General features: G+C 44.0%; 1 protein-coding gene across 2 annotated transcripts in view; it reads left to right on the top strand.

Annotated features, from left to right (window-relative positions):
• The window catches only part of LOC108934709 (potassium voltage-gated channel subfamily KQT member 1-like), a 52,680-nt gene that overhangs the window by 11,565 nt on the left and 27,375 nt on the right, over window positions 1-13,740 (top strand). For both annotated transcript variants that reach the window (XR_001966148.2, XM_018752762.2), the window contains exons 3-12: window positions 2,996-3,122; window positions 3,628-3,706; window positions 3,793-3,889; window positions 4,372-4,512; window positions 5,864-5,974; window positions 6,849-6,944; window positions 7,045-7,161; window positions 7,362-7,485; window positions 8,153-8,209; window positions 8,925-9,057. Coding sequence is in view for 1 of the 2 variants with exons in the window: in XM_018752762.2 (XP_018608278.2) it covers window positions 2,996-3,122; window positions 3,628-3,706; window positions 3,793-3,889; window positions 4,372-4,512; window positions 5,864-5,974; window positions 6,849-6,944; window positions 7,045-7,161; window positions 7,362-7,485; window positions 8,153-8,209; window positions 8,925-9,057 (1,082 nt within the window). In the remaining variant the exon portion in view is untranslated. The remainder of the gene's footprint in view (window positions 1-2,995; window positions 3,123-3,627; window positions 3,707-3,792; window positions 3,890-4,371; window positions 4,513-5,863; window positions 5,975-6,848; window positions 6,945-7,044; window positions 7,162-7,361; window positions 7,486-8,152; window positions 8,210-8,924; window positions 9,058-13,740) is intronic.

Here is a 13,740-nt window from a genome sequence, read left to right on the forward strand (position 1 = left end):
AATACAGAATTTATAGCATTTCAAAATATGGGATAAATAATATAAAAAGGATGGAATAAATTATTTGGAGCTGAAGAGCTGCTGTGTCCATGGATGATGCCATTACACCATTTATCCCAGTTTGGCCAGGCACACTTAAAACTTTTGTTTGACTCGTACTGTGCATGTTCATGTGTTGTCCATGTCCTGATGTTAGAGCATCCCCAGAGTGAGAGACATGGGGATGTGGACAGCTGGTTCCCCCTTGCAGGACGTAAGTTGAATGTAAAGACCATTGCTATAGAAACAGGATGGGGGTATGTCGATCCCCGCCCCCCCAATCTTCCGGTCCAGGGAACTTCCAAATCCCCAATCCCGAGGTGAACGTCAGCTGAAAGTTGCCTGAAGACAGCTGGTTAGTGGTAGTGTGTGTTCACCACATGGCTTGAGCCTCATTAGCCACCAGCTTAAGGTCACAGAGGTGAATGTCAGGGGCCTGAAGAAGCATTCTTTCTGCCGAAGTGTCTGCTAGCCGACTAGGCCCGTGGTCTCTCCGTCTTCTCTCTTTCTGTCTTTTGAACCTTGTCCTGGGGAGAGAAGTCTATTGTGAACAAACTTTATTCACTGGATGGTGGACCAAACACAGCTGGTTTGGCAATGGGGTTCAAGAGAAGCTAGAGAATGAATATCCACCTGCTGGGTTTACTCATGTGATTGATGAGGCTGTGAGGCCGTTCGGATGTAATGCTTCCTTCCTATCTATCTATCTATCTATCTATCTATCTATCTATCTATCTATCTATCTATCTATCTATCTATCTACTCAATACAGGTCCAGTAATTCTGTCTAAATAGATTTATTGGAATCAAAGGTTTTTTGATCATTTCCAATGGATTTTCCCAAGAAAATCACAATTTTCAATTTATGTTGACATAAACAACAATACGTCATACCGCAAGAAACTAAACCATACTCTAACTTCTGTGCTTTACAAAGTATAAAAATGTAAGAGACCCATGATACCACTTTTTGGATGTGTGGCTGAAAATTAGCACCAAAGTCTGCCTTTTGCTCCTGTGCAGAGGAAGAGAAATACACTAATATGCCATACCTTTTCAAGTGTGAAGATTGTACGTTATGATCGTATTTTGAATTCTTTTGGCATCTAAAGCATTTTGTAGCGCTGTTTGCCTAATGATATGTTTAGCCTTGAACTTAAGGGCACACGTACCATAAAAGTTGCATCTGTACACACACATACACACACACATTTTCTGAACTGCTTGTCCCATATGGGGTCGTGGGGAGCTGGAGCCTAACCCGACAACACAGGGCGCAAGGCCGGAGGGGGAGGGGACACACCCAGGACGGGACGCCAGTCCGTCACAAGGCACCCCAAGCAAGACTCAAACCCCAGACCCGCTAGAGAGCAGGACCAGGCCAAGCTCGCTACGCCACTGTGCCCCCCTTTATATATGTACTCTATATATAAAATATATGTTCGGCTCCAGCTCCCCGCGACCCCGTATGGGACAAGCGGTTCAGATGATGATGTGATGATGATGATGTGATGTTTGTAGGTGTATTATACATGTGTGTTTGTGTGTGTGTGTGTGTATATATATATGTATAAATACACACGGACACACATACAGACACACATATATAGCTATTGTATAGCGGAATGTAAGCTGGATTAATTGACTGTACTTCACGAATCATGTGCCTGTATCTGTTTTGTTTACTCCGAGCTGTACGTTGCTTTGACGAAAAGTGTCCGCTATATGAATAAATGTAGACATAATTCCCCGTTCTGTGGCAGGCCTCCCAGGGCACTATGGTTCGACATGCTGTGTAGGGTTGACACCAGGCAGTATGGCTTGTACTTTTTTAGGCTTTGGCTCTGGGCTCCCCCACTCCTACATCTCATCGCAGAGCCTAGCGCCTGTCCAGTTTGGCCTCTTTGCTGCTTCGTCTACAAACGGCCCCCCACATCCCTCCCCCACCTCTGTGTGTCTGTACAGCACGCCCAGGCTGCCCCTGTTGGTTTTCTCTATTATGTGAAAGTATTTGGACAAGCTAACCTTTGCTGTCTGTCTGCCCCTCTCCGTGGAACGGTTCCCCACTTTCCCAGGCTGCGAGCGCTCCCCCTTCTTGTTCCTGGAGTGGGGGTCCACTCCCTCTCCCCGGACCCCGCCTAGATTCCCCTTTCCCACAAGCCCGCAGGCCAGAGGGTGCCCCGGCTGAGCTCATAATTCATACCTGTCTCAGCTCTTGCCTCCGTCAATGGGGCTGCGCGTGACGGAAATTAAGGCCCCCCATTGTTTACCCCGTTGCGTAATGAAACATGGGCGGCTTTTGTTGACCGTGACTGTGAACCGGCCGCCCGGTGGTTTTCACACACTGTCACGTCAGTACCATGTAGCCCCTGCTGTGTGTATTATGGGCTGGCTCTGGGACAACCTTGTTATATAACGGTGCTGTGCTGTGCTCTGTTTTTCAGCTGTGGAGTCCACGCTTTAGTTTGCATGGATCCAAGCAGGACTTTGACAAATCTGTGTTATGCGGTTCTTTCATTCTCCCCCATGGAGTGCAGTGATCAGTGCGTGAAAGAGAATACGTGCAGTGCAATGTGCAGCATTTAGCCTTGCTGTCATTGTCTTGACTTTGCAGTGTATTTCCTTGCAACAGCATGTGTTTCTCCATATGGGACGAAAGCAAGTGGTCTACTTTGCCTGAAAGGATCATTTATTTACCGATTCTATTCAGATTCTATAGTTCAAGTGGACAACACCTGTATGGGACGAAGTGGGCAGAAGAGTGAAAGCAAAGCAACACACAGGTGTCCTACATCTCTGGGAACTGCTCTCTGGGAGCTGGGATAACATGTCGGTCCATTTTCCAGCATGGGTGCTAAAACTTTTGACTGGTACTGAGTTTGTTCTCAGTCGAGGGTTGTCCTTAACAGCCAGATGAAGGGTGACCACCCGATGATGTGTTGCTCTGTTTTTGTAGGAGCTGGCCCTCGTGGTCTACTTCGGTGTCGAGTACGTGCTGCGCATGTGGTCGGCAGGATGCCGAAGCAAATACGCAGGTATCAGGGGCCGGCTCCGATTTGCCAGGAAGCCCATTTCCATAATAGGTGAGATGCCACCTGGGACCACTGGTCCTAACAGAAAGTACAGTGTTTAACTGCAGACACATCTGTAAGCTCTCACATGGCTAGCATGCCATAGGACACATTTGTAACCCATTTTTAATGTGAAAATGCCAGGATCTTGACAGCTGGGGACCAGGTAGCATAGTGGTTTGAGCTGTTGCTTTGAAAGAATTCAGACTCGAATATCACCTCCGCTGTAGTACCCTTGATGAAGATACCCTGGAGTACTCCAGTAAAAATCCAGTATAAACTCCAGTATAAATTACCCAAAATGGGTATATAGTTGTAATTAGTTACTACTTAAATGCAAATAGTTGTAAGGAGTTAAGTATACAAATCCAACGTTGTAATTTTCTTTGGAGGTGTAAGCTAAATAAATAAAATGTGTAATAATGAATATTTAACCAAATTGCTATGACAGTCCACAGAAATGCTATGAATGTCTGAAATCCTGTAATGTGCTGTGTAATAATACACTCTTGCACAGATCTGATCGTTGTAGTGGCATCCATCGTTGTGCTGGCAGTGGGGTCCAACGGTCAGGTGTTTGCCACCTCTGCGGTCAGGTAAGGGGCAGTGACACTCATCTGAACCACCGCAGTGTGTGTGTGTGTGTGTGTGTTTCACACCTGAAGCTGTGTTTGTCTTCCAGAGGGATTCGTTTCCTGCAGATCTTACGTATGCTGCACATGGATCGCCAGGGGGGCACCTGGCGCTTGTTGGGTTCGGTCGTCTTCCTCCATCGCCAGGTTGGTGTGGAAACAGCATGGATTAATGTGTGTGTGCACACATACACACTCAAGAGCAGAAAAATATATTGTACATTTAAACTGAAGTTTTTCTTTTGACACCATTGACTGGATGAGCAGATGAAATACAACAGCACGAGATCCTACAGTGTCCCATCACGTGAGTTTCTCTGGACTACTTTCAGGGAAGACGAGGAACCGAAGACGGACTGTGCTAATTCCCGTACTCTCTAAGCTCACTTATAGTCTCACACATCGCTCATTGGAGGACTTTGGATTTTTGAATGTACTCAGGATGCCCTTATCTACCGTAGATAAACGCATGTTTACAAACAGTTGTGCTGTTGATTCCACCCAGGACAGGAAGTTGTGGTTTTGCTGATGTTCCCATATTTTGTTTCTCAATGACATGAATCTCCACCTCAGAGGAACTGGTCTCTTTCCCAGCTCTCAAGGTGTTCATCTCTGCTTCTCTCCTGTAGGAGCTGATCACTACTCTCTACATTGGCTTCCTGGGCCTTGTCTTCTCCTCCTACTTTGTCTACCTAGCAGAAAAAGATGCGGTGGATGACACTGGACAGACAGACTTTGGCAGTTATGCTGATGCTCTTTGGTGGGGAGTGGTAAGGAAAAAGTCACAAATGCCTCCAGTAAAAATGTCCAACTTCATAAAGAGTAAAACTGCTGTCCCTTATTCACTTAAGCCATTAATGCCAAAGCATTTTTTTTCATTTATTGAAAATATTAACATGTATTATATATTCTGTGTTTTAATTATATATACAGTATATAGTAAATAATTTCAATGGACACTTAAGTTTTAGAAAAGAATGACCGTCCAATATATAGGGCACTGGGCATGCAGACACTGTTTCTGATGAAAATTGTGAGTACCGAAATAATAAAAAGGACTAAATATTTGTCCACTAAAATTTTCTTCAGTCTGAAAAAGTACAAAAAACATTTCATGACCCAACAATTTTAGAGCACATATGTGTGTGTGTGTGTGTGTGTGTGTGTGTGTGTGTGTGTGTGTGTGTGTGTGTGTGTGTGTGTGTGTCAGAATTTATAAGAGTTGCCATTATCAAAAAACCAATGACTTCTAACAGATGAAATAAACTTGAATTTTCTGAGTGTTGTAGAAAAGCTGACAATGGTTTGAGACGAAAAACCCGTGTAACTTTAAACATTGAAACCTAAAACTGTTACTCTGAAGACCAGTAATGAATTACAGCACAGCTCAGCCTCAATGTGATTTGTCACTGTTCAACAGATGTTTATACCATCACCGCTCCCCAAGGTCGTACACAACCATCCGAAGGCACTGTTCTATATATAGGACACTGGGCACTAACGGGTTAATTCAGTTGTAAATATCACTTGCACACCGAAGGTCTGCTTTGAAGGTTTTCTAATCTAAACAATCTAAACAATTATGAAGGTTACTTGACCCATCAAGCCCCAAGGAGTCACAGCGTTTACTGGCCACATAATTGTGTTGATTGTTTACTGGGAAATCAGGGGACAGGATCCAGTGTCTGTTTCTCCAGCTATCGCTCTGTAAGGTCTCAGCAGGAGGGTGCGGTTTTCCTCCAGCCTGACAAATCTTCAAATGTCAACTGTGACCGCAAATAAACAGAGATACTCTCCCTAAGTTGTTGGCCTTCCCTCCTGCCGGTACTCGTGGTCTCCAGCGTTTCTATGCCGCATCCCATGGGAGCCAAGCGTAGGACTGACGGGTAGCATCTAGCTTTGTGATGTTACTGTGACAGTTATCCTCAAACAGAGCACTGTGTTCATTAATACAAGACTGATCATTTTTAGGTGGAACCATCAGCTTCTGCAAATTGTGAATGTTGCATTCAGCTTATGTCAGCATTTCTGTACGAAAACTTAATGGAGAATGTAGCAACAATGAGGCAATGCTCGGAGGACAGATTACTCCAGAGAAAAACACTGTCTTTGTGTCCTTAGGTGACTGTTACCACCATTGGTTATGGAGACAAGGTGCCACAGACCTGGATTGGGAAGACCATCGCATCCTGTTTCTCTGTCTTTGCCATCTCCTTCTTCGCCCTGCCTTCTGTAAGTTACAGAGGTCTATCAGATGTTGAGTTTGTGGTCTACGTTCCCTGCAGACCACAAACAGGTCTGTATCATGAACTTTTAACCAAACGGGATGATAAGATGATCTATTATGGGGATGAGGATCCTTAGCATTTTGCTCACAGCAGTGGCAGCCATGATGATTCAGCAAAAATTTTGCCATCATCTTAAGACTCTTTATTGACATTTGAAGGTAGGAAAAACGTAAGGTCATCTGATATTGTTTCTGTATTTAATCTTAACTTCTTTATGAGGCCTCAAGAAGAAGACATTAAACCTTGTCTATTGACAGGCAGTATAACAAGTAATGACACACATGATCCCAGACACCATCATTTTACTTCACTTATTTTTATTATTTATAGTGGGCTGAGATTTTTAACAGTATTTGCACATTACTCCACATTTTTAACAATATTGTAATTTTTGGTTGACATGAAAAAGTAGGTTTAAAAAAATATGTATGTAAAATGTGCATTTGATTATACATAATATGAACCTGGGTGCATTATGGAAGTGATATTTTTAGTGGAAAAAATATTTCTCAGAATTGTCTCCAAAATTTGAAGGGTCATAATGTAAATACTCAGTTTTTCAAAATAGTGTTGAATACTGGCACCTAGTTTAAGGCTGAAAGATTAAAATTACCAGAGATCACTGATGGAGGGCTAATGCTTGACATCTCTGACAAGAAGGACCTCTCTGTATCTGCTAGCCAGTTAGCTTGTTCTTGACTCTGTTGAACATCTTTAAGCTGAGATGGGTGGATCAACTAGAGGTTCCTATCTTCCAACCCTGAAAGCAACAAATATGACCAGAGTACTTGAGGCCTTTGGTGTCCCTCTCTCTATAGGGAATTCTGGGATCTGGATTTGCCTTGAAGGTCCAGCAAAAGCAGAGACAAAAGCACTTCAACAGGCAGATTCCTGCAGCTGCTTGTCTCATACAGGTACATCCTTCCTACCTGTGTGTTTGTGTGTGTGTGTGCTCACCCTTCTGTGAATTCCTACATGGGACCTCCACACAGAGCCCTGATTCCTCCTTGTCAGGCATATTGGAGATGTTATGCAGTGGAGAACCCGGAGTCTGCGACTTTCAAGATTTTTGTAAGCAAGAAGCCCGTCGTCCCCAGTTATTTAATGTCCAGCCCCAGGCCCAAGAAAATGGTAAGAATAAATGAGTGAAGCTATTCAGTATCCATAAAAATGGAGCATTATAGACATTTAACAAGCATTTTGTAATGATGATTAATGTTCCTGACAAACACCCTTCTGTACGCAGAGCATCAGGCTCGCCTGGGCATTACTCACTTCAAAACAGTAAAATAGTAAAATTACTCTAATCGAAACCCTGTTCACTTTGACAGATGAAGATGGGCAGGAAGCCAAAGATTGACAAGGACAATGGGTCCAACTCCCTCACTGTTCCCAGCATCACCTTTGACCCGGTGTTAGAGGATGTCAGGGGTTTTGGCACTGACACACAGTCTGGTAGGTATAGATGTGTGTGTGTGTATGTGTGTGTGTGTGTGTGTGTGTGTGTGTGTGTGTGCGTGTGTGTGTGTGTGTGTGTGTGTGTGTGTGTGTGTGTGTCTCAGGGTGTGTCTCTATCCACCCTCAACTTCATATCTGGCTGCCCTCAGTTCTCCTTCACCCGCAGTAGGATTCTCTTTGCAGTTGCTCTTCACAGTGTTTGTAAGGAATGACATGAATATCTTTAGAACATTATTTGAAAGATGTATCTCTCTTTGTCATCCTGGACAGAGGAGATCACATCCTTCAGACTTGGGGGTTATTCTGTATTTCTGGAATCTCAGTGTCTAACTCCTTTTCTCCTGCTCCTGTTGCCTCATGTTGCTCTTCTAAACTCCTCCTGGCCCAAAGTGGTCTTCCTTCCAGCTGAAGGCCACACTCTGAGAAGATGTGGTGAGCCCCTGGTAGTGTCCTCTTTGGCACCAGTCTTGTCCTGTCCCAGCTCACCTCACTGTGTGCTCATGTGTCATAGTGGGCATGGTGTGGCCTCTCTGTCTTTGAGTTCCATAATCTCATGCATTTATTAGTCCTGATTTGGGATTTAATGTTCTGTTTTGTGATTAAAGCTGCCCACTGTGTATTTTATTACAATGCCGTTGTGTCCCCCTTCCTGTCATTTCCTCAGGTCGACAGCAGTCTTGGACGTCAATCTCATCTTTCCAGATTGGCTCATTGGATATAGGTGACGTGGCTTACAGATGATAAGAAATAGCTCTATTTCCATAATTCTGAATGTCTGCATTCCATTGTTTTTTTCTTCCCCAATATGTCATTATACAGCGCTGCTTGAAAATTTGTGAACCCTATAGGAATTGTCATTATTCTAGTATAAAATTAAACCTCTGCAATCTAAATCTTAAATCTTGAAATAAACATATAAATGAAAAAATACAATTTACACCCGTGATTGTACTTACCTACTCGGTTTAACCAATGCAACTTGGAATTCACTCATTTTTCCACATGCGCTACTTATGGTTTTCTACTACACACATGATTTCCTCTAAGGCAACATACGGAATTGGTCATTACACACCTATTATGTTAGATGAGAAAGACTAGTTCTCATTAAATAACCATCTGGTGGTAAAACTAAGGCACACAATCGGTTCATATACTTTCAAGTAGCATTTTGTGCCGTTATCACGTCTCAGTAATATCGTGCATGTGACCCACTGTGAGTTTTGTTCTCTATGTATATATGTGTTTGTGTGAACATATGTATTAAGACGTGTTTCGCTGTATAAATGTAGAGTTCACTGTATCAACAGGTAAATTGATGTTTACGACAGTAGGCGTATACCGAATGCATACAGTGTGTGCTTATCTTCTGGATGCACACAGTGTGTTGTGTTAAGTCATACTGTATGCTACATATTTGCACGTGTGTATGTCAGCAACAAAGAAGAACGCAGGCCTCCTGGAAACGGACTCTGTCCTGCCGCTCCAGCGCGACAACAGCCTCGAAGATGACTTGGACCTGGACACAGACAGAGATGGCGCGGTCACCCCGATCACGCACGTGTCACAGTGAGTCTGTTGTTCGACACACCCGTGCCTGACGGTCCGTGGAGATACTCGCTCACAGCGGAGCAGGATGGCGGTCCTCTGCCGTTCTGCCTCACGCTGTTAGTCCTACATGTCTAACCTGCACTGGGATCAAAGAGCTCGAGGTCGCTGGTGCGAAACTCAAGGAGGCCTCAGTTCCCTTCCTGCTCCTGATGATCCCCAGAGGCATAGGGATGTGGTAGAAATTGCGAACAGGAGCACCATTACCCAAACTACTGCCGCCCCATTAGCTGCTGAAATTGTGGAAACTGTGCCACTGATCAGATAAGCGGGATGGAGATGAGGCATTCTGCCATCTGATAGGCCTCATGAAGCAATGGGAAGGACACACAGTCCCAGCACTCCAACACACAGCTTCTCGGGCCTCTGTGTAATTGTACCACAAGGTGGCGTTCTAGGAGTGTCTTAGTTTGCTGATCAGCAAAACTGAGGGCCAGAAATCATTTTCCTTGCGTGTTCGTTGAACACTTCGCGTTGGAATGTGCTGTAAATGCGAAAAGCCGAGAGGAAGAAATACGTACATTTTTTATTTGCGTGCAGCGCCGTTATGGGTCCGGTGCTTGGAGGAAACGAAGGTGGTGCCTCCTCACAGGAGAGCTGCCAAACCAGTGTTGATGTCTGACTGCCAGGGGGGAAGAAGGCTATTTCCCACTGTCACCCACCATCCTGCCCTTTCACCCCTTTGCGAACCCTATTACCCTGTGCAGTGGAGTTGAAAGTGGTCCCTCTCGCTGCTCCATGGAGCACCTCAGCACTGTGGGTTGTGGTCAAACGATCAGCACTGACCGGGGGGGCATTTTTTCTCATAGGCTGAAAATGGGGAGAGTTTACACTACTAAAGGGATATTTATTCATTTAGCTGATGCTTTTCTCCAAAGCAGCTTACAAGGGTAGTCTACCTACAATTATTTAGCCATTTACACAGCTGGGTTGTTTTCACTGGAGTAATTTTAGGGTATGTTCTTTGCTCAAGGCTACTACAGCCAGAAGGGGGGATCAAACCTGTAATCTTAGGGTCCACATGCAGTAGCACTAACCACTATGCTACCAGCTGTCCCCTGGAGCTGGTGCTGACCCCTGACATGATGGATACTGGATATTACAGTATATTTAGCAAATATGAGGATATGCTGGTAAATCACCTTTCCGCAAGCCCCTGTGACATTCTAGGGTCTATCAATAGTAATTATTTTAATCAGTGTTTAAGCATGATTTGAATTTGTCCTATAACATAAGATATGGTCTTGTCTTCGTACAGTAATATACATTTGTGGGAGGGGAGTACCAGGGGAGCAGTGGAGAAATAAAAAACAGAAAAACAAAACAAGACAACAGAGCAGGACACAATAGTATAGGACAGTGCAACGCAATAGTGAAATTTTCAGTACAGGGATATAAGGAATGGATAATTACAATACAGGATGTGTAAGCATGGTTTTTGGTATCAGATTTTTATTAGTGCTTCAGGGCATGGGGCAACCAGTAGCATCGTGGTTAGAGCTACTCCATTTGGATCCACAACTCACAGGTTTAATACCCACCTCTGGTTATAGTACCCTTGAGCATGGTATTTACCCTAAATTGCTCCAGTAAAACTACCCAGGTGTATAAATGGATGAATAATTGTAACTTTAACACTGTAAGTTCCTTTGGGGAAAAAAGCATCAGCTGAGTGAATAAATGTAAGTTTTACATGTTACTTTTATTTCCTTTCTCAGAAGTACCTTTAAAAGTAAAAACCTGCTAGTGGAAGAAATAACTCCTTCTAGATGTCCTCGGGAAATTTGTTGGTGAAAGTGCATTATTTCTGGTTATGCTGTGAAGTTAAGGACGAAGTAGCATAAAACACACAGGAGCTGATAAAACCAGTGGTAGGCAAATTGGAGGGAGGTCCAGCCTCACTTCTCTCTCTGAAGATCCTCTTTAAATGACAAAGTGGAGATACAGATATCAGCAAACACTTTTGTCTCGCACTCCCTTGTTTACACAGACAGTGGGAAGCCGGGAGCGCGTTGGTTACGGACGCGAAGTACCAACTCGAAAAGCTGCCGGTTCAAGTTCCAGGAGGGCTGCTGCTGTAGCACCTCTGAGAAATGTACTTAACCCCAATTATTCCAGCAAAATATTCCGCTACAATAATGAGCAAAAAATCACTTTGGATAAAGGCATTTGCTAAGTGAAATGGTAGAAAAGGAATAATGCAAAAAGTGCAAACTAGTATAGAAACTCAGATATGGAGACACACAGACTGCCTGTGCAGACTGCACACACACACACACACACACACACACACATTAAGAAATGCCCTTATGCACTGTGAGTGTGTTCTGGATGAATGCCTGGAAAAAGTGAATTTGCTGAAATAGCTCCGGTGCTGGCAGTCCTGCAGACCAGGCAGAAACAATCGCTTTGCTGGCTGCGTGCGCAAATTATATTTGCGCTCCGCAGCTCCGCAGCTCCGCAGCTCCGTCGCTATCCCGACTCTCGCATGTCGTTTATATTTCGGTCCGTCTGGGTTCTGAAAAAGGCCGCCGAATCGCACCCGTAAACAATAGATTATTTTTACTGCTGTTTTTGGCACGGTGTCCCACATACCTTCCGCGTTCCTTTTGAACTTTACGTGGACACCTGTGCAGGGGACTCACACAAAGAAACACTTGTGCTCCTGGGTGTTGGCAAGCACCCTCACACACATCCGTAGAGTGTAAAGTGATTAATTGGTAGATAAGGTCATTTAAAGGCATGCGAGTCCGTCCTGGGGAACTCCTCGCCTCGGCCTGTGTATCTCCTGAGAGATGAGCTGCCGCCGCCACAGGTGGGAGGTCCTGCCGCCTGGTGAGACCACACACAGTCCTGCGACTGAACCCCTTGCCACCCGCCACTGTCCCCATCCCTCTCCCTCTCCCTGTGTCGCTGCGATGTCGATACAGCTGTTCTTCTGCATGTGTGGCCCCAACATTTCAACCTCACATGCTCTCCTCCATGACAGATTGGCTGCTCAGATAGAACCCATGAATTTAGTCTCTGCATTTCAATCAACCCTAAAAGGGAGGCAGATTCAGTGACAAAGCAGAAACTCAAATATCTGATGAACATGAATAGTATAGACAAAATCATGAGACATGGTTAATTATAAGCACAGCTGGAAATCTTTCACCCTGCAGATGTGAGTCTGGATCACCAAAAGCACAACCAATGAAAGCCAAGTGCCTACGCCCTGGGCTTATGGTTCACCGGTCTTGAGGTGTCTTGCAAGGATTTTGTGCTTTTGTGACATTATGTCTTATGTTTACTGAACAATCCCCAGTTGGAAATGCACATTGCTGTCAATGGTTTATTTAATGTTATGCTATGGTGTGGTATACTAAGCTGTGATATGGTACCTGGCGACAGTGCTCACATGCAAGCCTTGAACATCTTGATGCCACTTCCATTGTTCGAGAATGCCTGCTGCAGGTGACGTACTGGTTAGAGCCACCAAGATGCAATTAAAGGACCTGCTTTTGAATCTCTACTCTTGCTTCAGTATCTTGAGCCAATTTACTTACACTTAGATGCTAAAATAAAAAAAAAATCCAGCTGTGTAAACATATACATAGTTATATTGTACTGTTCAGAGCACGGTGTACAGCCCTAACGTCGTAAGTCACTTTAGAAAAAAGAAAAACAGCTTTAAGAATATAGCTATAGCTCTTTGTGTAAACTAACGTCTTATTCATATACATGAATAATGTACTGTACATTAATAAAATTATGCATTACGGATATGCACAGTACAGTACTGCATGTGTAATTTATATGCTTTTATCTTTTTTCCTAAACCTTTTTTAAGTTATGCTGAAGAAACACCTACCCAACCACGATTTCATTACCCATATAAAGATGTCATTTAGCAGGAACTTTGTGAAGTAGAGGCAATGATGTACTTTACAAAGGTTTCTTTACGATAATTTTTCAAAAGTGCTACTAATGTAGAGCTTTATTTTTACGCCGATGACAAGGTGTACCTTCCAACTGGCTCTGCTTTGTGAAAGAGCTCTCTGTTATCCGCAAGATGGTTCAAAAGGGCCAAACGCCCTTTGTGCTGTTCTTGGCCAAATGGATCCATGAAACACCTGGGCTTTTAATGATCCCTTGTTAACCCACCCGTCAGGACCCTCACCCTCCTTCCACATTAGTTCTGTTCAAAATGTCAGTCGCTCCCCTGATCTGCATCCGAAACACACTATAATAGAAAACTGCTACGTCATCGATAATAAGAGTGGAAAGAGACATACCGAGAAACACTGAGATCCTAATCTTAATCTAACCCTAATATTATCGAAAATCGTGTTCGTAGCTCGAATGACATCTCCGCTTTTCACCAACAAAATTATTGCACTTCATTATTTTATGTTTATCTTGGCTCGGTGTTGGTGCAACAAGCACCGCTTTGACTTTACGTCACAAAATCTAACTCTGCTAAAATATGTGCTTGATCTGACTGCTTTGCTTTCATGTTCTTCCGTCTCGTGTTTGTAAAACAGCTCTCTGCCTGCCGGCAGCTGCCGTTCGGTCCTTTGGTAGGATGCCTGCTGAAGCTTTTGACTGTAGCATTTCCAGCTGGTTGCGTGTAGATGGGCTTCTGTTGCATGAGTGTGTTAA

The sequence above is a fragment of the Scleropages formosus genome, chromosome 11 (assembly GCF_900964775.1).
Source record: "Scleropages formosus chromosome 11, fSclFor1.1, whole genome shotgun sequence".
NCBI classification, from domain to species: Eukaryota; Metazoa; Chordata; class Actinopteri; order Osteoglossiformes; family Osteoglossidae; genus Scleropages; species Scleropages formosus.